Consider the following 25,200-nt stretch of genomic DNA (forward strand, 5'->3'; position numbering starts at 1 on the left):
GGGAGAAGCAGGCTCCATGCGGGGAGCCCCACGTAGGACTTGATCCCGGGACTCCAGCATCACGCCCTGGACCAAAGGTAGGCACCAAACTGCTGAGCCACCCAGGGATCCCCTCTATGGTCACTTTTAAAGTTTTTCTTACCCATGACTTTAACTCTACAATTCGCTGTCTTCTGTCCTGCTTTATTCTTGGCTGTGATGCTGTATTTGCCTGAATGAGATCGTTTGCATTCCGGAATAATAATGACCGATGAGTTTTCAGCAGTCTCCACCTATACAAAGAAAATAGTAGTCATACATCAGATGAAATAAAAGCAGTACTGCAGTCCACTATATCTAAATTGCTTTCTTCTTACCTGTGCATCCTCAGGTACATCATGAACTCCATCCTGTTAGAAAAGAAGATAGTTGCATTGTAAATATACCTTAGAGTGATTCAGTGGGAGACACAGAAAATTAAATATATATATTTTTTTACCTTCACTGCCTTCTTTGCCTTTCCATCAAATTCCCAAGATGATTTTGGTGTTGGGCGTCCCTTGATGACAGCAGGAATCCTAATTTGGGAGCCAGCTTGACAAACCAGAGAGTCTTGTGCTCCAATGTCAATAAAAACTTCTGGTGGCTCTGTAATACCATGAATAACATAACAGGATTTAGCTTACCTTTTTCAAAAAAGTAATTGACATATCTTCAGCAAGTTACTTACGTAATCAGATCAACTGAACACAAATGCAATGAAGGACTACTACCTTGAATATCAGTGGCAAGAATCTCTCCAGTTGTATCACTTGGTTCAGATTCACCAGCTTCATTGACAGCTTTCACTCTGAATCTGTACTTCCTGAGTTCTTTCAGGTTTGGCACCACACATTCACAGGTAGTCAGTAGTTTGTCGGGCTCATTTACTTTTTTCCAGTCAGTACTACCTTCTTCTTGCATTTCTACAATGTATCCTTTGATTGGACTGCCACCATCTTTGGCTGGAGGTTTCCATGCCAGTGAGATGCTGGACTTTGTTTTATCTTTGACCTCTGGGCAAGAGGGTGGCCCAGGTGGATCTAATAAGAAAAAAAAAAAAAAAGTATATCAAATTGTGAAGCCAATGGAATGCTAGATTTAATCTACTAAATACTAAAATAGGGACTCCAAAATAACAAATTACCTTCTAGAGAAGAGAATATAAGAAATAATCTCTTTTTATTTAGCATTAACGTGAAAAGAAAGCAAGCAACTAACTGGGATTAAAAAGACTACAAAATCTTTAGATCTGTATTCTGTTATACACAATTGGTGAAAAGCTATTTTAATTTTAAGATCCCTTTGAAGAGACTGCAAAATTTAATTTACTTTAAAATAAAAAAAATTATTTCATCATTGGTTGGTAAACGTCTGAACACAAAATAATTGTATGCCCTGTAGGGACGAGGTTGATGTCTATAATAATTACTTAACAATCTTTTACATTTCTGACAGTGCTTCACAATTATAGAAAGTCTTTTTAACCCTGGCTCTTCCTCTCTAGTGCGTAGTACTATTCCTTGTACATAGCACATGTTCAATACTAGCTTGCTGAATGAATGAATATTGCATTTTATATATATGCTCCATATAAAGAACTTAGATTATTTTAAATCTTCTTCTTAACAAATAGCTGAATTTTTTTTCCTACAGAGAATCTCTATCAGATATATAGCAAATATAATTAATCATTAAGGCCCTGGTATTTTATTTTTTGAATTGATCTGTTAAATAGATCTTTCAGAAGAATTTTCTTTCTTTTCTTTGACCTCATGGACTGTGCTTTAGAATCTTGTATCTTTGATCAATATATATTATTGAAAAGTTAACATTTTACTTTTGGTTGAACTCCAGCTACAGGGTCTGTTTAGAGATGGAGATAATTTCCATTGTGTCTAATGGGATAGGAGTTTATTTAAGGTATGGGAGCAGAGAGGAGCTTATAGTCCAGGGTCTTTATCATGAGTAATCATAAGTGATTACTCATAAATACTAGGCTTAAATCAACAACTTAAAAACTATATGCTTTTATGTATGTGTGTGTAGTATATATATGTATATATATGTATATGCACATAAATGTACTTCTGATACTTTAAGTATGGAATTTTTACTTTAATAAGTAATTTGGCATAGAAAAATACAAGAAATCTAAGAGCAGAATTATCCCTTTAGTGGTTTTGCTCTTTGTAAACTCCAGAAATGGGAGTGTACTTACAGATAGGATCTCCTGCAACAGCTGGATCTGATGGTTCACTGGGAGGGCCAACTCCTGCGGCATTTATTGCCATTGCTCTGAACTGGTATTTAACACCTTCAGTCAAGCGGGGAACGTTAAATTCCACGCCTTTCAATCCCACTTTGGTTATCGGTGCTCGGCTAACACGTGACCAGTAGGCACCTCCCTCTTCTCTCTTCTCCAGCCAGTAGCCAGTAATTGGAGAACCGCCGTTGTCCAGAGGAGGAGTCCAGCTCACTAGCATCGACCCTTTTGTGCGCTCCAGAACTTTTGGTTTTCCTGGAGGTCCAGGAGGGCGGAAGGGATCTTGAATGACCACTTTATCTGATTTGCACTCATCACTGATTCCATATTTATTCACTGCCCTAACTCGGAACTCGTACTGACCATTGGGGATAAGTTTCCAGACCTAGAAATCAGATGAATAATGATTTCTTAAAAACAACATACTTAATGTTGATTTTACTATTTTAAAATTCAAGTTATTTTGGTAAGCAAGATTATGAAAATCTATAAAATCAAGTAAATATATAGTTTGAAAATACATAGACTCAAATGTGAAGAAAGCATTTAAAAATAAGAATATGTGTCTCTTGTACCTAGTAGTGGATCTCTCAAATAAAAGAGAATTGGCTTACCAAATAGTATTTACTGAGTGGCCTAATGTGCATGGTGCTAAAAATTACAATAAATCTTTTCATGTGCAGTTTTGAGTTTAATCATTAAATTCTAAGGTTTTGCCAGAAGGGTGTTAATTTAGGGTCATGTCTTTTTAATGGGTACAAGAAAATATTTAGTTTACCCCATATCTCTTCTCTACAGCAGTGTTGGTGACTTCCTCCCATTCACTTTTCTTCCTGCTTGCATCACGTTTGTCAATGATATAATGGGTGATTTCACTGCCACCGTTGTCTAGAGGGGCATCCCATGTCAAGTAGCAGGATTCAGCTTTAATGTCAGTAACAGCAAGATTTCTTGGTGGTGATGGACGATCTGGAAAGGAACCAAGAGAGGAGAATGGGAATGAGAAGACAATTCTTAAAGAATTCTTAAAATTCTCTTAAATGAGAAGACAATTCAAAAGAAGACCTTGGGCTTCATTTTGATCTGAGAAAACAGGTCCCTTACCATATACTTCCACATGAACGTTTCGGAACACTGAGCCCAGGCGATTGGAAGCAGTAACCGTGTAAGTGCCTTTGTCTTCCCGCACTGCTTTGGGAATGATAAGCTCCGTCTTTGCCTCACTCCGGGATACTTCTTCCTTAGTTATCTTAAGTGCATCGGTGGGCTTTTCGATCACAGTTTCATTCTTGGACCACTCAATCTTAGGCATTGGAAGGCCTGTCACATCTGCAGGGATGTTAACGGGCTCTCCCGCCTTAACTTTGATAGTGTCTCCTCGAACAGACAGGCGCAACTTAATAGTTGGAGGCACTGCAATAAGAAGGGAAAGGAAGAGAAAAACAAAAAAACCATAAGGGATGTTTGCTCAACCTCTAAGATAAAGGCAGCACATCAAGTGCCCTAAAATCATGCTCAGATTGCACACCTTCATCATCTTGTATGACCACATTCAGAGGCAGGGATGGTTCACTTTCGCCAATTTCGTTGACAGCTTTGACACGGAATTCATACATTTGGTGCTCATCAAGATCTTCAACCAGAAAAGATGTGGTTGGGCAGAGTCGTTTGTTAACTCTTTCAAAGTCAGGTTTGTCGTGACGCCGTTTTTCAATGATATAGCCTTGGATGGGGCTGCCACCGTTACTGCGGGGCTCTTTCCAGTCAAGGGTAATAGTGGACTTCGTCCTCTCTGTGTATGTGAGCCTCTCAGGAGACGTGGGAGGACCTTTAACCAGAGGCAAATTGAAATGACAAGCATCAAGTTAAATATTCGCATAAGAAATAGTATTTCACTTTAAATTAATTATGTGAAAATCAGGTTTCTGTTTGGCATAATAACCTTACATCCATCTTTAAAATCCTTCTAAAAATATATCAGTTACCTGAACTATAGGCATTCATAATAGGCAGACTTTCTTAGCAAACTTTACAGCCTAAATTGTTGATTAAAAATAAATTGAAGGGCAATATGCTTTTGTTATCTTCAGCATTTTCTGTCTTTTACACATCTGTCACTGGGAAAGTTTCTAATCCTGATGAAGTGGAAGAGACAGTCTGTGGAGTTTTGCTTTGGATGACCAGCTGAGATCAAAGTGTTTCCATTATTAACAGACAGCAGATATGTCTACTGAACACGCTTTGAACCAAGTTGCCTCCAAGTGTGGGTTTAAAATGGAGTGGAAAGAGAATTTACGTAATGCTGCTGTAGTTTTGTGCCCCAAAGGACAAAACAAAGAATACATCTGAATGCTCAAACAACACCTAATTCTTTCCTGTTGACTATTATTGCAACCAGAAGCAGAGCTTTGTGGTGGAAGCTCAGCTCTCTTCTAATACCTCTGGTACAACTTGAGCTCCAGTGGACATTTTTGAGATGAGCTATCATAGTGAAGATAGAATTTTCTTTTTTTGGTTGGTAGGGAGGTGGTGGTGGAAGACGAATAGCGCCTCTGTCTTTTGGTGAAATGGGTCATCCTCATAGATTTTTGCTTTCTTGGATGGGATGTTAGTATGCATTTATAAGGGTGTGCAGTTTGAGGGTTTCACATTTGTTCATTTTGCTTATGGAGATTTCCTTTGGTTGGATTTCTGTTCTTTTGAGAGCTAAAGGAAGACTGAGGCATTTATCATAAGGCTGTCATCTATTCTGTAATCTTTTAAAAATAATGAACTCCATTTAATTACTTCGGTATTAAATGAATTACTCCAGTGTATTCTATTGCAGAGAGATTCAGGTTTTTCAGTACACAAAACCATACATGGATTTGTGCAAAAATTACATTGAAATGATAGCAAATATGGTACTCTTATTAAAGTTGCTAGTAGTTATTTGTTTTACTTTTCTTATCACTCTCTAGCTATAGATCATTGGACTGTTGGGAGTTTGAAGCCATAAGGCTCAATAAATAAATGACAGAGCTAGAAGCAAACAATGAAAACCGCTTTTACCTAGTGGATCAACTGCAAGAATTGGTCCTATTTCAACAGGAGGGCCACAGCCAAACTTGTTCTTGGCAATCACCCGGAACATATACTCTTGTCCCTCAAGGAGACCTGTGATATCACATTTAGATCGCTCGGTCTCTATTGGTTGTCTCCAGGTATGCATCTTCGCATCTTTTCTTTCAATAATGAATCCTGTGATTTCACTTCCTCCATCATCTGCTGGATCAGACCAGTTAAGCAAACACATCTTCCTATTTGTTACAACAGGTTTTAAGTCAAGAACTGGTCCAGGAACATCTGAAAAATTAAAAAAAAAAAGAAACAAACATAAAAATCAATGCGATCAATTGCATCACTTCCGAAAACCCCATGAAAATCCATGTAACATTCCTTACCAAAGACTTCTACTCTGGCTGCTGCAAATTTGGACCCACAGCTGTTGGTAGCTGTAATCACGTATCTTCCATGATCTTTTCTCAAGGCATTCTTGATAATGAGCTCAGATTTTGTTCCAACATTCTCTATTACAACACGGTCTTTATCCAGCTCCCCTTCTTCTATGGTCCATACTTTGGTAGGCACTGGGCGACCAGTTACCACAGCTGGAATTCTAAGAGTCTTTCCAGCCATTATTTGTATTCCAGCCTTGACAGAAACATCCAGTTCCACAGTTGGAGGCTCTGTTATAAAGAGAACAGTAATATATTAAGCCCAAGAAAGGGGTGGGGGAATCCCATACTAGGAAAATATCCATAATCTTATTCATGTAACTTTTAAGTTACCTTGTGGTTCAGCCACAGTCACAGGTCCTGTCTCCCCTGGTGGTCCTTCACCTGCAGCATTGACAGCACTCACTCGGAGTTTATAATCGGCACCCTCTCGGATTTCTTTGACAGTGTACTGACGGACCTTGATCATCTTCTCCGTGCAGCGTGACCATTCATTTGTGCCAACCAGCTGCTTATCAACATAGTAGCCAACAATTTCCCCACCACCATTGAAAGCTGGGGGTTCCCATTCTAGATCAATAGTTGTAGAGCTTGTGTCAGTGACTCTTGGGACAGGTGGCCCAGGTGGAGCTAGAATAAATGTGGATACACAAATCAAAACTCACTGAAGATTTTAAAATGAACAATACCTTACTCTATCCACCTTATTTCCAAAATGCATCGCCTATAATATGGGTAAGTACTGTTTTATGAAACTTTTAACTTATATATACTGATGTTTAAAATTTTTTATTGTAATCTTAATATGCATCTGTAGTCATTGTTAGTATTTTGCTTGATTTTTTGGGCAAGTTTAAGGTATACAACATGATGATTTGATACATATATTGCAAGATGATTACTACAATGTTAGTTTATACCTCCACTCCCTTGCACAATTACCATTTTTTTGGCAGCTATAACATTCAAGATCTACTCTCTTAACAACTTTCAAGCATACAACATAGTACTTAATTAAGTAACTTAATTATAGCACTGTGCTGCACCCTACTCTCTTTGTAAGAAATTACTTACAGATTGGATCACGTGCTGTTTTGGGATCTGAAGGAGGACTGAACTTTCCAGGTCCAGCTGCATTTTCGGCACATACTCTGAAGACATAGGTGAGTCCTTCTAATAGGCCTTCTACATTGGTCTTCAAAGAATTCAGAAGGCTTCTGTTGACACGAGACCAATGTGTGCTATTAACCTCCCGTTTTTCAAGCCAGTAACCCAAGATGGGACTTCCATTATCTTTTGGTTCATTCCATTTCACTAGCATACTGTTGCTGGTAACATCTTCCACAATGGGCTTATCAGGTGCATCAGGTGGTTCTGATAAGAAAAAAATGCATATTTGAATGAATTCTCCAGTATGATATAAAAATTCAAGGTTATAAGCTATGATAATGTATATACCCATGCATACAATAAAAAGGCAAAATGTAGATGCTAAAAGAACCTTACCAAATGGATCTTTAGCTATAAGTGGCTTTGAAACACACGGTGGTCCAGGCCCAAACCTATTTTCAGCTCTTACTCGAAAGAGGTACTCTTTTCCTTCAATTAGTTTTGTCACTGAATATTTGCAGTGTCTAAGTGTTGCAGTGATGATAATCCACTCTGAGTCAGGTTTTGTCTTGTCTTTCTTTTCCAAAGTATAGTTTATAATTTCACTGCCACCATCATCGAGGGGTGGTTCCCATTTACAGAGGACGGAGTTCTTTCTAATATCTTCAAATACAAAGTTGATTGGTGGTCCTGGTGTATCTAATATTTTGAAAGACAGCAGTGATTAAAAATTTGCATAGAAATGGTTGCAATGGAAAATGTAAATGTTAGCATGCACCTTTAACATAAACTTCTGCTTTTCCTACATCTGTCTTTGTATCACATTAGCTAACAAATAATAAGTTTGGTTGATTTCGTTTAGATAGCTGGGAGGAAAAAATGGGACTGAGGAAACCTTGCTGAAGCTATTTCCTACTTCTCTCCCCTGGCCCGGCCCAAACTCCATTTTTATGTTTTACTAAAACTCTTCTATAGACTTTCTTCCATTGAGAAGTATAGTTTTACCTACTTACCTAGCACACTGACAGTACAGGGAGCTTTAGCAATACCATGGTCATTTTCAGCTTTGATCATAAACAGGCCATGGTCAGGTCGGATTGAATCTCGGACACGTAGCTGAGACTCTCCTTTTTTACTGTTGTCAATACTCAAACGTTCTGTCAGAGGCAGGACAAATGGTTCTTCTTCTTGAACTTCACCCCTCTTCCTCCTAACTGTGGGTGCTACTCGCTTCTTAATTTCTTCTGGTATAATGACTTTTTCATCCTTTAGCCATGTAATAGTCGGGTAAGGTGACCCAGAGATGGTTGCATCAAGTGCTATTTCATCACCACGTTTCACTTCGAGGCTTGTTCTCATAATGACCTTCGGGGCATCTGTAATGAATAAAAACAATAATTGTTTTCAATTCTGATTAAAAAATCTGACAAAACATTATTCTCTTTTATTGTACATTGGTAAAACAGCAAGCCCATTAAACAAAACTCACCAATAGGATCTACAGCTTTGGTTGGAGGAGTGGCCCGAGAAGGTTCACTAATGCCGGCAGCATTTTCTGCTCGCACTCGGAATTGGTATTCCTTTCCCTCTTCAAGTCCTTTGGCTGTGTAGGTCAGGACTGGTACTAGGTGTTCATTACACCTCTTCCATTTGTCTTCACCCTTAGCAATCTTTTCTATGATGTAACCCATTATTTTGCTTCCTCCATCGTACAAAGGTGGCTTCCATGTAATAGTCATTGCGTTAGCTGTAGGATTATGAACCTCAACATCTACAGGTGGATCAGGGGGCTCTGGAGAATAAGAAAAAAAAAACCTGTTAATATGTAGCTGAATAATATAAACTCATCTTTTTAAAATAAAAAATTGCATAGTAATTCCCAGCTATACTATATCCATGCCCAAACTTACGCTTTGGATCTTGAGCAATGACTGGATTTTTCAGTTCAATATATTCGCCTCCACCAATCTTGTTGACAGCTTTAACACGGAAGAAGTATTCACCATTTGGTATGAGATCTTTTACAGTCCAAGACAGTTTGTTTTCACCAGACATGACTGGTATATATGTCCTCCTCCCAGCCTCTCTGCGTTCCAGGACATAATGAAGGATTGGGCTTCCACCATCATATTCTGGAGGTTCCCAGGTTAATTTACAAGAACTCTTGGTCACATCACTTGCTTTAATATCTTTGCATGGTCCAGGTAGGCCTATTAGAAATAAAATGATAATTTTTATTGTAAGATGAAAAGTCAGCATGTTATAGTACACTCTTTTTTTAAATGGGACCATCCACATTTTGGGTGGGATAATCTTTGATGTGCTGGAGTATCCCCCCTTTACACTGCAGGCCATTTAGCACCTTTGGCCCCCAATTACTAACGGTCAGTAGGTTCCCCCTCCCATCAAATTGCCCCCTCCTCAGATTCTGCATGGGACAGGGCATAAAATGTTACTGATTCTGGTGAAAACACTGGGGAAAAAATGCCAATACAATTAATAAATGAATACTGGCAATTTAAGCATTCTTTGGGTATACTATATTTTTTATTTAGTACTTCATGTGCCAGTTATTACAACAGAAGTAAATTAGTTTAATCAGAATTTTACTAGCAATTTCACATCTATAATTGCATCGTTTCTCATATGGAAAGAAATCATATGGAAGGACACTTAGTTTACAAATGGTCAACTCATGAAGCCATTTACATGAACACTGCAAGGTGAACTAGTTTCCTCAACACGTGAAGAATATCTGGTATTTCATCAAAGAATGATTACCTATGACTTTGACATTAATTGAGCCAGTTGCTGAGCCGAGCTTATTCTCCAGCGTAATGGTATAAATTCCAGCATCTGCATGGACACTCTTGGGAACTTCAAGGTGTGCAGAGATGTGATCATTTTTCATTGTTAATCTATCACTTGCTTTGACTTCTTTGCCATCTTTATGCCAACTAACAGTTGGAACTGGGACAGCTCGGAAGGGGACAGGAATGCTTAACTTTTCACCTTCGATAACAACAATGTCATGAGTCTCCATATCAATTGTTGGCTGGCCTGTAAGATATCCAAAAGAGAATAAAAGATATGTCAAAATAAAATGTGTAAGCAAGGTGTGTTTTAGTAATTATAAAAGAAACTGTGTTCTTACAGTCTGGGTCTTTGGCAACCACATTTTCGGAGATTTCAGATGGCTCACTGACACCCACAGCATTGACAGCTCTTACTCTCAGGACGTACTCCTTGTCAGGAACAACGCCTTCTTCAACTTTGAATTTCAAGTCTTTTATCGGGCGAGAATTAACTCGCATCCATTTCTCAGTGCCTACTGGACACATTTCAACATGGTATCCTATAATAGGACTTCCACCATTTTTCTCTGGAGGCTTCCAGGCAATGGCAATGTGCTTTCTCCCAGCGTCAGTCACATGCAAGTCAAGAGGAGGTGAAGGAGGACCTGAAAGAAGAGCGAAATGTCCACATCCACGATCTCATCATCAAGCTCTAGACAATATCTTTTGTATAATCGATACTACTTTACCTTTTGGATCTTCAATTGACAGGAGTTCTGTGGGTTCACTTGGGTGACCAACTCCAGCTTCATTTTCTGCCCGAACCTGAAATTGGACCTCTGTTCCTTCAATGACATCAGTTACTCTGAAGTTACAGTCAGGGCCTGCAGTCTTTCCAGCTTTCACCCAACGGGTACCTAACTTCTCTTTCTTCTCAATGATATATCTATTGAAATACAGCATTTCATTAGGATTCATAGGGAAAACAAGGTTAAGAATTTTCAACTGAATATAAATTATTCTTCGTGAATTAATTAAAATTTTACCTCTGTATTGGTCTTCCACCATCATTTTTAGGTGGTTCCCACTTCAGGTCAACATGTCTCTTGGTTACATCAACCACTGCCAGAGCGTAGGGTGGACCAGGGGTGGCTAGAAGCAGAATATTCAATGGTTAGAAAAACTAGAGGGAAAAGTGATAATCCACCAACAATGGTATTACAAAGATGAAGTTAGCATACTGAAGGTGTCTTTGGCCAGGACAGAGTCCTCAATTTCACAGTAGTCACTTTGTCCGATGGCATTTTCTGCAGCAACTCGGAACACGTATAAAGAGCCCTCTGTCAGTGGAGTTACTGTGCACTTGGTGTCCTTGACAGTTGTGTCCACTGTTTGCCAGCCTTTTCGCCTAACATCTCTCTTTTCCACAATGTAGTTGGTGATAGGGGACCCTCCATCTTTCTCAGGAACTGTCCACTTTAGGTCTGCTGTATTTTTTGTGATATTAATAACTTCAAGCCAGCGAGGTGGTGATGGAGGATCTAAAGGAGAAAAAGAGAATTCGATTTTTTTTATTGTCCAATATTTAATCTTCACTGAATTCTCTCATAGTCACTAGGAAATCACATGGCAAGCATGAAATGATCTAGTTGAGTTTTTCATATTTTCGCCTATTGTAGTTCTCAGATGTGTTTCAAAGAATTTACACACCGTAAACATCAAGAGTGACTTACATAGTTTTTCCCTACAAAGCACAGGGTCGCTGGGTTCGCTGGGCTTCGCTTTCCCCAGCCTTGTTCACAGCTCTAACTCGGAAGGAGTATTCTTGCCCTTCCATGAGACCAGTAAGCAAATGCTGAGTGGTGGGAACACCTTCAGCCACTCGGACCCAGTCCTCTGTTCCGGTCTTTAGCATTTCAATGATATAAGACTCAATCTTTGCCCCTCCGTCATGTTCTGGCTTTGTCCAATTCAACATCAGTGATGTTTTGCCTACATCTTTCACAGTTGGTTTTCCAGGAGGCCATGGAGGATCTGCAAACCAATGAAATGAAACCATTTATTTAGGTTTGTCAAAAAAGGAATCAAGAGAAGCTTCAAAATAACCACAGAAAGATATGTAAATAATACCTATGGGATCCTTTATTAAGATTGGTTCAGTTGATCTACTTGGTTTTCCAGGTCCAGCGAGATTTTCAGCCAACACACGGAATCTGTATTTTTTCTTATTGGTGAGACCTTTCACTCTGAATTAGGGACGAAGTATGAATTAGATACCAAGATAACAGAAACCTCTGTGTATTTTACATAGAAAGGACTAATTTATTTAAATTGTAAAAAAACCGATATTGAAATTTAACTGAAGATATTTCAACATAAATTTAGATTTGGTCAAGTGTACCAGTGTAATTATAGTATCTATAATAATGGTCATTACCATAATATATTGAAACACCACTTTGTAACTTAAAGTCAATATTTTATAGTAAAGAAACTAAGAGATGTGTCCTTGAGTGGAATTTGTATAATCAAAAGGAAAGCTAAAGAATGAAAAATAGTATATACTGCTATCTTAACATTTTGGTGGAGATATTGGACATACCTATATGTTGTATCCTTCACGGGCATCTTATTGCACCTGACCCATTTATCAGTGTCAGGATCTAATCTTTCCACCCAGTATCCAGTGATTGGGCTGCCACCATCATCGTCTGGCTCACACCATGTGAGAGTAACTGCATCTTTAGTGATATCAGAAGGTTCTAGGCGAGTTGGAGGTCCAGGTGGATCTATAGGTAGTATGATGATTGATATAAATGTTAAATGTCCCATATATAGTTATGACACCCAAATTCAAGTTTGACACAAGAATCTTTTATTTTTATTTTTTATTTTTTATTTTTTATTTTTTTACAAGAATCTCTTAAAAGAACTTTTTGGCCAACTATTAATGAGAAACTTACCAAACTGATATTTAGCTGTTATTGGAGAGGCCTGAACCGGTTCACCAACACCATACATGTTTTCTGCAGCGACTCTGAAGATGTATTCTTTATTGGGTGTTAATTTGGTTGCCTTGTAGTTTGTATCCTTGACAGTTGATGAGAGCTTGTGCCACACTTCACTGTCAGTTGCCCGTCTCTCCACAACATAGTTTGTGATTTTAGATCCACCATCATCACGTGGTGGGTTCCATGTTAGAAGGCATGATTCATTGGTCACTTCTGTGACATCAAAAGCAGCTGGTGGTCCGGGTTTATCTGTGAATGAATGACATTATACACTCAGGAAAAAAAAGCATTTTTAAATCATGTTCTATTTTAAAAAGTACCTGAAGTGAATTTGCCCATTTTTTAAATGGCAGCCTCTCTCACCTAAGACATTCACTTCGACCACAGCAGTGGCCCGACCACAGACATTTACGGCCTCGATGATGTATGTGCCAGTGTCGCTTCTCTTACTATCGAGGATGGTCACTGTGGATTTTTTAGGAACGTTTTCAATGGTGATTCTTTTGTCCTGCTTCAGAAGCATATCAGCCTTTGTCCAAGTTATTGTAGGTTCGGGTTTTCCAGTTACAGTGGCAGGAAGTTCGATCTTAGTTCCTGCTTTTACAGTGAGACCAGCAAGGAGCTTCACATCGAGGAAAATTTCTGGAGCCTCTAAAATTGGAAAAGATTATTTACGACATTAGTAGGTTCAAACAGAATTAAAGGTGGAGGCCTGGTTAAGGATACAAAAATCAAAAGTAAATACCCTGTGTATCCACAGCTTGGATTTCATCCGTGGGTTTGCTTGGTTTGCTAGCACCTTGCCGGTTCAAGGCCTTCACACGGTAGGCATACCATTGGCCTTCTTCAAGACCTGTCACTTCCATTCTATCAGAAAACAAAATAGAATATTTTACTATAATGTACATAACCTATTGTATTCATGATCTTTCTAAAGGTTATACCTACTCTTGATACAATGGTACTATTCCTTAAATTAATTCTGGATTGCTTCAGTATTATAACTAGTGAGAGCCTTCAAGAGGGGATATGTTCAGCAACACTTTTTGTTTTTTTTTAGCAACACTTTTTAAAACTGGATAGGCACACCACAGGAATTCTCAGTAAAAACAAAACAAATAGACTTTCTAAAAGAAAAACCCTCATTTTCTCAAGATGAAATATATCCTCTTTGCCACATAGTTCTAAAAACTCACTTTGTGTCTGCAACTGGTTCTCCACAGGCAACCCATCGATCAGAACCACGTGGACATTTTTCAACTATATAGCCTTTGATGCGTGAACCACCATCATATTTAGGTGGATCCCATGTTAGGAAGATACTGTTGGCTGTTCGATCTCTCCATTTAACATTCTCTGGTGGGTCAGGTACGGCTATAAACATTTTAAAGATGGTCAGTCTTAGGTCATCCATGAAATCTCCATATTGCCAACCTGTGCGTTTCCCCCATAACTTCAACCCCTGGACTAAAGAAAAAGCATCTAAGAGGCTAGATAAGAAAGCATCAAGAATGTACTCACTTGCAGGAGCTGACATATTTACAGGTTCATCAACATATGCAGGTTCTCCAGGACCACACTTGTTACAAGCACAGACTTTAAATAAATACTCTTTTCCTTGAACAAGATCAGGAACTGTGAATTCTAGGTCAGTCACCAAGTCTATAACCTGGGACAAAGAAATACAATTACTTGTTTCCCAAAAACCCTTTCTCCAAGTCAAACAGATTTTTACTGAGCAGGGATACACACAGAAATAGTTTTTGAATGATAAGGATTATTTATTACATATTAGGGAGAAAGTTGCAGAATAAGACACAATATTTGAAACTTAATATATTAAGGTAAAGCTTTCATAGTCTATACACATTGAAAATGTGGCAAGTATTGATCCTTTCCACCAGATTGGTTTTTAGAAATATGATTTAAAGATTTTTTTTAACTTATTAGGGAGAGAGGAAAAGGCAGGCTCCCCGCTGAGCAGGGAGCCCAACACAGGGGATCCCAGGACCCTGGGATTATGACCTGAGCCAAAGACAGATGTTTAATCGACTGAGCCACTCAGGCTCCCCTAGAAATATTACTCATTATTGCTTTTTTACCTTGACTTAAAATGATAAGTAAATAATAGTAATAAACTGAGGAGAAAAAAATTGGGCTAATTAAGATAATCTAGTGGAATGAGAAGTCTGATCACCAGGGGGTCAGGTACTCAGTGTTCTTAGGATGGCTTATAGCTCAATAGGCCATATTAGGTACTTATCAGGTACCAAATGAATAGGTTAAGTTTTATTTTTTTGTAAATTTAGTAGAAAATTTGGTAAGGCAACAAAATAAGGCAGTTATACCAAATCTTGGCTGAACTACCTCAGGAGGCATTAGCATCAGAGCATTTTAAAAGGTTTTTGGTTCTTTTTCAGCAAGGCAAAGTTAAACCATATAAACTTTGCTGGGCTTTCCCCCACTCTTTTTTCTGAAATTGGTGTGTTGCTGCTTAAAACTCACTTTAGTCCATGTTTTCCGGCTGACTTCTCGCTTTTGAACAACATATCCAGTTAATGGACTTCCTCCATCATCATCTGGTGGTTCCCAAGTCAAATGTACCGAGTCTCTGGTTATCTCACCAAATTTTAGTTCTTTGGGTGCACTTGGGCGAGCTGAAAAAAAAAATGCAGTCAGAAATCAATATTGGTAACAGCTTGAACCAATATTTGTTAATACTGTCAAATCACCTTATGTAACAAAAATTTAGTTCCTTACCAATTACATTGACGTCAATCTCTCCAGAAATTGCTTTCACAGGATTTTCTAATTTTAGTGTATAAATGCCCTTATCTGGACGTTCACTTGGAGAAATGACAAGTTCAGCGTAGGCAGATATGGTTTTCATTTTCACACGGTCCCCTGCTTCTAGTACTTTATCTCCAAAAGACCAGGTTGCATGTGGCCTTGGATAGCCTGTACTTGGAACCAGGATCTTGATCGGATTCGGGACAATAACTTCCAGACCATCTTTAAATGCACTTAAGTCCATTGTTGGTTCAACTATCAAGAAGAAAAATTAATGAGTTTCCAGTACCATATTTAAGGCCCTGGTACCATGAAGTAGCTATGTGTTCTTCTCAAATCTAAAAATAAAATATTCACTTACCAAACGCATCATCAGCAGTCAGAGGACCAAGAATTTCAGATGGATCTGAAACACCAGCTTCATTTTCTGCAGATACTCGATATAAATATTTGTTTCCTTTTTGTAATCCAGTAACCTAAAGTCATGAATCAACATTTGTAAACAAACATTTCTTGTTTGTTTGGACAAAATACATTTAAGTCCATGATCATACATTGAATATTATTGTAGATGCAATTCCCTACCTTGTAGGTCAGTTCAGGGACTAGTTTCTTATTGCAACGAATCCAATTATCTTTCCCTTCTTCACATCGTTCAATTATATATCCCAATATTGGGCTTCCTCCATCTTTCAGAGGAGGCTCCCACGTGAGCTGAACTGATGACTGAGTCTGATCTGAAGAACTTAGGTTCACAGGAGGACTTGGTCTCTCTGGAATGGAACAAAGGGTTGGAGCACACCACTGAATTCAGTGACAATTTATTAAAATAATGTATGATCAATTCTATCATCTCCATTATCTCCGGTTTATTGAATTCATTAAAAAGTAGGCACGGTCTGGATTTCTGTGATTTTGTTCACATCTTTTCTGATGTCCTACCTTTTCATTAACTTCATTTTAATAACTAACAGGCCTGATTTCTAGATTTCATGAAGTAATTAGTTCCCTCCCCTTTTTTGATGGGCTTACCAATTGGATCAGCAACTTTGACAAAGGGTGTGGCTGCACTTGGTTTTCCAACTCCAATTCGGTTTTGGGCTCTGACCCGGAAACTATACTCTTGTCCTTCCACCACATCAGTCACAGTTGCAGAGAGGTCTTCAGCTCTCACTGTCATAGCAGTGTCCCATCGGATAGAAGTCTTATCTCTTAATTCGATAACATAGTTTGTGATCTCAGCTCCTCCATCATACTCTGGTGGCTCCCATGTCAGGGAGACCCCAAATCTGTTTATATCAGTGATGGCGACGTTCAAAGGAGGGCCTGGGACATCTGGATTTCATCACAGAAGGAAACACGGCTTTGGTTAAATCAGGGGTAAAAGCAAAGATCAGCTAGCTTGTAACTTACTGGAATACTTCTTACCATATTTACTCCTTGCTTCCACCGGGTTGTCAGTCTCTACTGGCTCACCAGTGCCGACTCTGTTCCTCGCACTGACCCGGAAGAGGTACTCGACTCCGCCTTTTTGAAGTCCAGTGACAGTAAACTCACAACTGTCTGCACGGTCCGTGGCCAGAACCCACGTCTTCCTTTTGATGTCACGTCTTTCAACGACATAACCGATGATTTTGCTCCCACCATCTGTTAATGGTTCTTCCCACCCGAGGCTTACTTCACCATCAAATGTTTCTGTCACTTCTAAGTTACGTACAGGCCCAGGGACATCTGAAATTTGTGTACAGAATATTTTTTTAGTGTGTTACCATGCTTTTAATTGTGCTTTGCCAATCAAGTCCAAGTGATTCAAGGGCTTACCAATAACTCTTAAATTGATGAACGCTTCTGCTTTTCCATGTTTGTTCTGAAGCACAATTTTATACCTCCCTTTGTCTCCTTTCTTAGCTTCTAAAATTCTGAAAGAAGTTTGTTCAGCTGTAGTATCAACGGTTTTTGAAGACAGAGGTTCATTTTCTTTAAACCACTCAGCTTCTGCTTTAGGGTAGGCGTCATAGGGCACCACCATCGTCAGAGGCTGGCCAACATCAACCACAAGATCTTGATCACCTGTCTTGATTTTAGGTGCAGCTAGAGAGAAAAAGGACATATGAGTGCTTTTGAGTTATGTCATACAGCCCAGCTATACCATGGCTCCTTTACTATGCATTTGTTAGCAAATGTTGATTACATATTGAAAGTCTATCACAATAACTTGAGAGCAGAGAACACTAACCGGCTTAAAGTTCTCATAGCTTCTTTTGCAAATCGTCAGACTTGAGAACAGAGGATTAAGGTGATATAAAACCATAAAATCTGCATTCATTGCCAAAAATAATAATAGAGAACTAAATATAGTGCAAAACACATTTGTTTTTTAAAGTAGGCACATCATACTTAGAGATAAACCAGGCAAAGTTTTGAGGTACAGAGGGAACAGTAATGGCTTTTTCATAATCACACCTCATAAAATGCCTTGCAAGCTTGAGTGAGGATGAGAACAGACCTAAGAGCCCCACAGGGGTTTGGAAAATAGCAGAGACTAGAGCTTTCTCTAGGTCTGAGTTTTTTGGGGATGACTTCCAGGGCAATATGTTAATTCTAGGAACTAACGAACAAGCCACCATGTGCCAGCACCTGCTCAAGGTTGTAGCATGGAAAGAGGAATGCTATCAATTACCCATTACTTGGGACACTTTGTGATATAAGAGACGTTAGAATAGTTACATGCGGACAGTGCCCGACAGAAATAAAAGTCTTTCACAAGCATCATCTCCTTAATTGTGGAATCTGAAACTCACAGAGTATCTGTGATATTGTGAGGATATTTGAAAATAAAAGAAAGGGATTTACCTGCGAGTTCAAGCTTAGCTCTGGCTTCTTTGTCTTTGGCAATAAATCTATATTCACCCTGGTCACGAGGTTGAATATTACAAATCTGTAGCCTGTGGATCTTTCCTTCACTCATCATCTGGTGTTTGTCGCCCTGAACAACCACCATGTTATTTCTTAGCCACTGAACTTCCACCTTATCTTTGTTGAGCTCAGCCAAAAAGACAACGTCGGTACCAGGGGCTTCCAGAATATCTTGGGGAGGCCTGATGATCTCAACGGGGATTTCTGAAGAGAAGAGGTAAAATGAATACAAACATGTTCATAGTTGGGTTAACAGCCTTGAAACACTGGTAGTAACATTAGAACTTGTCCTCTCAGTCAGTACGTACCTTCCACGAAAAGTCTGGCTCGAGATTTTCTGTCTTCTACTCCACAAGCATATTCACATTCATCATCCAGGCGGCAGTCTTTTATAATGAGTCTATGTGTACTTCCTTCTTTTTCAAATTTGTATCTAAGAGAAGAGGTCGAATTATTGGTTAGCTTGCAGTAATGATCACTACATTGTCAAACATACGCAGATGGCTACAGAGATAGAAATTAAGAGGCTTTCACTTACTTTTTGCCTTCTTTGATTTCTCTCCCATTTCTGTACCATTTCACATTAGCCTTCTCTCTGGAGAGCTGACAGGAGAAGACCGCATCATCGAACTCAGTGACTGTCTGGTCTTCTAAGTGTTCGATGAATTCCGTAGGGGCTTCTATGATCAGAAGCTCAGCAACAGATTTATCTTGTCCAGCAGTGACAACGTATTCACCCTCATCCGGGAAGCCACAGTCTTTAATAATGAGAGAGTGCTTGTATTTATCAATTCTGTATGTGACACGGTTGTCAAAGGCCACCTCTTCTCCATTTCGGGTCCACTTCAGTGTTACATTGAGACGATTGACCTTGCACCAGAAGGTGACAGTTTTCTTCTCCATTGTTTCAATATCTTTAAGAGGCTCGATAATCCTAAGGTCTTCCTCTGTTGGAAAGGAGAATAATTCTGTTGATTTCAACTGTTTCCACAATAGGTACTGACTTAAAAATTCCTGTTAATTCCATATAAGTGACTTACCTTCTACTATTAGATTAGCAGCGCTCTTAACATTTTCACCTCTGTGATTGGTCAGAGACACACTATAATTGGCTTGATCATCTAACCGAGCATCTCTAATTCTTAGAGTGTAGACCAGGTCTTTTTGGAGAATAATGTATTTTGAACTATCAAATATGGCCTCTTCATTTCTGAACCATTTGGCTTTTGCACCTTCCGTATTGACTTCGCAGTTGAAAACGACTTCTTGTTGTTCCTTTACACGGGTGTCCTTAAGAGGAACTATGATCCTGAGTTTTTCTGAAAGCAACCAACAATTCTTATAGCATGAAGAAGGACCAAAGTAGAGACAACTGTAAGTAAACCCAAGAGGGAAAAACAAACTTACCAATCACTGTCAAGTGTGCTGCTGCTCTGGCGGCCCCAACCATGACTACATAGGTGCCCATATCTTGTAATGTGGCATCTTTCACGACCAAGATCCTCTTTTTGCCATCAGCAATAATGTCATATTTGTCTCCAGGTTCAAGTGTCTTATCATCCCTCTTCCACTGGACTTCGAAGTTCTCCTTTGATATGGAGCAGACGAATTCAGCCTTTTCTCCTTCAAGTACTTCAAGGTTTTGAGGCTTTGAGATAAATTCGGCAGCAAGTTCTGGAAAGAAGCAGTTGCATGGTATTAAAAACTTCAGCATTTGTACCGTAAGTGCATCAAGTATGAATTCTGAAAATATTATTTATTATAGTTTCCATACCATGTACTTTGACTTTGCCATCAGTTCGAGAACTTGGGAGTCGGCAGTTGTAGTTGCCAGCATCCTCAAGATGAGCATTCTGAATGATCAGGATTCTCTTTCGCCCATCGGTAAGTATTTCATATCTTCCTGTTTCGATTATCTCCTCATCTCCTTTGTACCAAGTCACTTCTGCTCCAGGCTTGGAGACTTCACAAACCAGTTTTATGGTGTCTGTTTCACTAACTTCAATGTTGCCAAGATTTTTTGTAAAGACAGCTTCTTCTGCTGCAAGAATAGTAACAAGAACAACATTGAGTCAAACTGAAAAAAAAAATTTTTTTTCCTGGAACATATACTTCTGCAGAGAAAGACTTCACTCTTACCCAGGACGGTGAGCATGCCAGAAGTTCTTGCTGTCTTTACTTCACAGGAATATTCTGCTTCATCATCCAGGAGACATTTGTTGATGACAAGAATGCGTACTGCTCCCTTAGAGATGATGTCATATTTTTTGCCCTTTTTAATTTCGGCTCCATCTTTAAACCACTGGACCTATATTGAGATACACAGATGCTTTATTAATTTTCTTATTGCTCCTTCATGTAGGTGTCCTTAAGAGGAACTAGGATCCTGAGTGCTTCTTAAAACTACCACCAGGACTATGTCATGAAGATGAACCAAAGTGGTAAATACAAGTACAACCTAAACCCCACAGGGCAGGGACAAACTTCTTCAGTTATTGTTAAGTGAGCTGTTGTGGTTCTGATATCAGTTATTAAAGATAATGGGATCATGTAAGTTGAGAGCCATAGAGGGCTTTAGATATCATGCAGACTAAGTCCTTTGTTTTCCCAATTTGTAAAGGGAGACTCAAAGTTGACTTGCTATGGTAGTTAATGAGACATATGAAATTGCAGATATTTGTTCTTAGCCTAAGAAAATAGCAATTTCATATGGCCCAATCCAATAATATCTAAATCTCCTGATTGTGAGTCCATTGTTCTTCAAGTAGTAGTAAATGAATAATACAACAAAGAAAACGATGAAATCAAGTATATATCTCACACCAAAGTAATAATCTTTAATCTAAAGGCAAAGTGATAATCAGAGGTAGGTTTGATTCACTTTCTTTTTTTTCCCCTGTTTTGTCTAGGCCAAAAGTAGACAATGTAACTGGCAACACAAGAGAGCAACCACACAAGTCACAGACCTTAGCATTTTCTCGGGAAATTTCACACTCAAACCGAGCCATTTCTTTTTCTTTAACTTGAAGATCAGTGAGTGGTCTTAAGAATTCCACATGAGGAGCTGTAAGAGAAGGTCATCAGAATTCAAAATGAGGTTTCTGGCAATTTACTCTGACATTACTGTGGTATATATTAAGAAAAAGTCTTTTGCAGGGCTTTTCCATCTTAGTAGGCTACAGCGGACTTTGAAAGCACTTGGAGCTGCCATTCATGTATGTATGTTACTTTGCTCTTGTATTTTGCATATCTCTGTAGGTTTCATAAAATTATGTGGATACTGTATGTCCAACTGATTATATCTGTATATCTATTACCTATCAATCGCTAACAAGGTTTTCCTGAATGATGGCTAAAAGAAAAATTCTCATTGATACTTCTTCAGCATTGAAAGCTGATATTGTCAAAGGAAATACCAGTAGCAAAGAAACATTATTTTAAGGCAGGCTATACAATCTTTGAGAAATTAGCAGAATTCAATGATAACGCAGCTTGAAGTGCTATAACCAGTCTTGCCTATGGCTAAGAGGCATGAGTCTACAATTGAAATCACACACACTTAACCTTTTTCTTTTCTTTTCTTTTTAAAATCAGTTTCAAAGATATCACACGTGAGTCAGGCATCTATTAGTGCAACAAAGCAATGTGTTCGTATGGGTGGGTGATTTTCAGGATTAAGTCAGCAGATGCATAGGATCAGAGAGCCGCCCCCTTGCCCCTCCTTTTAGGGCTTCTGGTGAGTCCTTCCCAGGATGATCATTCTTGATCAGTGAAATTCTGGGACACAAATGCTGGTCAATAGGCTTGAAGATGTGTTCATTGTGGCTGAGCCTTCTTGGAGTGGTGACAAAGTAGATGACAAAGGGATCAAGGAGACCCAAGAAGCTACTCTGTCATAAGCTAAAAGCAGAGCGACCACAAAGACAAAAGAATAAAACACAAGAAGCATGGAAGCACAATCAAAGCCACTATTTTGTAGCTGTTGACAGATGGGAAGCAACTAAACCAAACAGCAGCTATAGCACAAAAATACACACTGATAAAATGTTATCACTGGACAAACGAATGAAAAAATGAGTTAATGTGACATTTAGAAAAAAGATGTATTTTTCACCAAAGGAAGAAGTAATACTAAAAACCATTAGAGTTCTCTTCATTCACAGGACTCCAAGAATCCAGGCTTCGCTCCATCTTATTATCCTTTCTTATTTTCAGAGATAGCATTGTGTAAGCGGGCTTTATCATATTGCAGCAGACTTTAGCGTGATCCTATTCGAACTGAAATTTCATGCTCATTTTCTAGTTGTTCCTGACACCTGAGAATTCATTTCTTTCCAAGTGGAAATTGCTTTCTTTCCTTCTTTCCTTTTTTTTTTTTTTTTAAATAAAAATGAAATCATGACTCCTTTCTTGTCTCTTTCATCCAATTTGTCCTTATCTGTCAGGATATTCCTATAGTAGGGTTACACCCATAGACAAAGAGTACCTCTGCCCACTAGTCAGAAACATGGTAAAAGTGATCAATATGTCCTTATCAGACCAGATGGAGTAGAATGATTTTTCTTTTCTTTCCTTTTTTTTTTAAACACAAAAGATCAGGTTATGTCAGTATTGATACTATAAGTTGCTAAGAGATGCAGTTAGGCCAAGAAGGGCATGCAAAACGTGGCAGGGCTTTTTTTGTTGTTGTTGTTATCAAAGAGTTGCAAATGAAAAGTCCTGTGTAAGAAGAATACTTACGCACGACGTTCAGGTTACAGGAAGTCTTAAAATCCTTAGCATCACAAGTGTATGTTTTAATATCCTCTGGAGTACAGCCGTGTATAATAAGTTTTCTGACCCTGCCATCAGCAACAATTTCATACTTCTTGCTTTTGAGAATTTCTGTCCCATTTTTGAACCATTTCACCTTAGCATTTTCTCTGGATACTTCACACTCCAATACTGCAGTGGCTTCTTCTTCGACCGTCTGGTCCTCAAGGGGCTTAGTGAACTCAACGGGGGGTTCTGAAAGAATCACACTAATTAGCCAAGGTATTTTTCCTTTCCTTCTCCAAGACTTTGAGCACCTCCTCAACTTTCTTCTGATATCGCCAGGCCTTTTTCTGTTTTTAAATTTCATTTGTAAGTTTTGATTCCACTTGGATGCTTTCCTCTAATAATGATGTTTCATCATTATTTATACATACAGAGGAAAGGTGTTGTTTTAAAAAATATGAAACATCAAGGACAAAGTAGCCAAGTCTTGGTTAATAAAGTGGTAGATACCCAGTTTGATAATAATTCTTCCTCCAGCCATTTATTGAAAGCCAACATAAATGGTGGGGATAGAAAGAGGAAGTAAGACATATTTGAGTCCATTTTGACTCTCTCTCTCTCTCTTTTAAATAGTCTGTGAACTCTTTTGTTAAGGCAAAAAGTAAAATTTGGATATTTGGTGGATTTTAATGATCTATGGTACTCATCATTGAGAGTTGACATCATTTCTGAAATGTCTACATTGTATGTGTTTAAAAATAAACCTTGTAATCACCTTTCACAAAGAGGTTGGCATGAGTTTTGAAATCTTTTGCTCGTAGTTGGACTTCTCCAGCATCTTCTAATTTTACATCCCTCAGTGTAAGGGTATGAACTTTTCCTTCTGAACGTGGGACCACCTAGTTTTTTTTTTTTTTGAAAAAGAAAAAAAAAGGTGCAGTTTAAGACTCTATGAAACAGCAACTCAATACAGACACAGGCACATTTAATTCTCTTAGGTCAATAATTTGAAATAGTGCTTTCTAAGTTGTTTTGTAATCATATATGGAATGCATATGCCTTTGAAAATGATTTTAACTAGTAGTTTGGAATCTTTTAGGGATGCCTTAGGCTTTCCTAGTTCCCTTACATAATTACTAGGTGGCTTTTTATGTTGAAATGCCCAGGCAAATTTCTGTTTATACTTATGTATATCTATTTATATAGATAGATATTTTCTTCCATTCTGCTGAGTTTATATATATATATATATATATATATATATATATATATATATGAAAGAACTTTAAAAAGCTAAAATATGAAAGGAAGGAAAAAAACTACTGCATATAGTAGGCTGTAATTCCATGATCTTAGAATATTGAGACAAAGGCTGCCCAACTGTTAATATCTGGATGAGAAATTCTTGTTCTAAATGCAACCTTAGGTGGTTTGAAGAGGCTGTCTGTAGGAAAATGCCTTGTCCAAAAGAATACACCACATTCATATGGGCTATCATTAGGTCCCATAGTTGTGGCTTGTACAACTGAAAATCAGCCTACAGATACAGGGCCATCTTCACAGTAATAATGCTAAGCTCATCGGAGCTTCCTCTAGTTCTACCCTGGGAAAGTCTTCAAGCTGCTGTGCCCTGTCACTGAGATCGATTTTGCGCTACTTAAGAGAGTTCATTTAGAGTTAAGAATAATGTGAAAGTTTTTACCAGTTAAACGATTTATTACGCTCGTGTGAAAGAGGAGGTCAGGAATAAAGTTTCATATGAAGATTTTCCTTCATTAAGGGCATGGCTATTAATATAACTACCTTAATAATTGAGAAAGGTCAAAAATGCAATAAGGGAATACAACCAGGAGGAGGTGATTAAGATATGTCCTAGCCTCATAGCTACTTATTCAGCATGGTGCTTGAATGGGAAAAAAAATTATTTTTGTAGTGATGTTTCAAAATAAATTTGGTACTCTAAGGCTATTTTAAAGTATTTCAGATTCAACACATCCACAGATATAGTTTGCTGGTTTACACATTGTTTTATCATTTAA

The 25,200-nt window shown here is 38.4% G+C and overlaps 1 protein-coding gene and 1 long non-coding RNA gene across 3 annotated transcripts in view; one reads left to right on the forward strand and one right to left on the reverse strand.

Moving 5' to 3' along the window:
* The window catches only part of TTN (titin), a 273,898-nt gene that overhangs the window by 74,049 nt on the left and 174,649 nt on the right, over positions 1-25,200 (reverse strand). Inside the window, 47 exon segments of the mRNA XM_038584970.1 lie at positions 143-272; positions 357-389; positions 479-627; positions 753-1,061; positions 2,240-2,669; positions 3,063-3,253; positions 3,389-3,697; positions 3,813-4,112; positions 5,336-5,629; positions 5,728-6,012; positions 6,115-6,411; positions 6,856-7,155; positions 7,288-7,590; positions 7,905-8,267; positions 8,381-8,683; positions 8,802-9,101; positions 9,673-9,951; positions 10,046-10,351; positions 10,436-10,632; positions 10,733-10,838; positions 10,928-11,227; positions 11,420-11,462; positions 11,464-11,720; positions 11,817-11,932; positions 12,289-12,475; positions 12,650-12,946; positions 13,061-13,348; positions 13,443-13,564; positions 13,894-14,071; positions 14,219-14,366; positions 15,203-15,354; positions 15,458-15,742; positions 15,849-15,963; positions 16,073-16,260; positions 16,520-16,822; positions 16,916-17,218; positions 17,309-17,578; positions 18,341-18,607; positions 18,712-18,836; positions 18,942-19,350; positions 19,444-19,722; positions 19,811-20,077; positions 20,178-20,444; positions 20,543-20,711; positions 21,370-21,467; positions 23,144-23,410; positions 23,937-24,060. Of these exon segments, the coding sequence (XP_038440898.1) occupies positions 143-272; positions 357-389; positions 479-627; positions 753-1,061; positions 2,240-2,669; positions 3,063-3,253; positions 3,389-3,697; positions 3,813-4,112; positions 5,336-5,629; positions 5,728-6,012; positions 6,115-6,411; positions 6,856-7,155; positions 7,288-7,590; positions 7,905-8,267; positions 8,381-8,683; positions 8,802-9,101; positions 9,673-9,951; positions 10,046-10,351; positions 10,436-10,632; positions 10,733-10,838; positions 10,928-11,227; positions 11,420-11,462; positions 11,464-11,720; positions 11,817-11,932; positions 12,289-12,475; positions 12,650-12,946; positions 13,061-13,348; positions 13,443-13,564; positions 13,894-14,071; positions 14,219-14,366; positions 15,203-15,354; positions 15,458-15,742; positions 15,849-15,963; positions 16,073-16,260; positions 16,520-16,822; positions 16,916-17,218; positions 17,309-17,578; positions 18,341-18,607; positions 18,712-18,836; positions 18,942-19,350; positions 19,444-19,722; positions 19,811-20,077; positions 20,178-20,444; positions 20,543-20,711; positions 21,370-21,467; positions 23,144-23,410; positions 23,937-24,060 (11,008 nt within the window).
* On the forward strand, positions 22-24,051 carry LOC119867846. Of its 2 annotated transcripts, XR_005384793.1 has the most exons (6): positions 3,055-3,449; positions 5,245-5,487; positions 6,229-6,516; positions 6,845-6,944; positions 13,921-14,065; positions 19,946-24,051. It is a non-coding gene; the product is annotated as an uncharacterized LOC119867846 (long non-coding RNA). The 2 variants fall into 2 exon arrangements; XR_005384794.1 differs by lacking the exons at positions 3,055-3,449; positions 5,245-5,487 and adding an exon at positions 22-77.

The sequence above is a fragment of the Canis lupus genome, chromosome 36 (genome assembly GCF_011100685.1).
Source record: "Canis lupus familiaris isolate Mischka breed German Shepherd chromosome 36, alternate assembly UU_Cfam_GSD_1.0, whole genome shotgun sequence".
Classification (NCBI taxonomy): domain Eukaryota; kingdom Metazoa; phylum Chordata; class Mammalia; order Carnivora; family Canidae; genus Canis; species Canis lupus.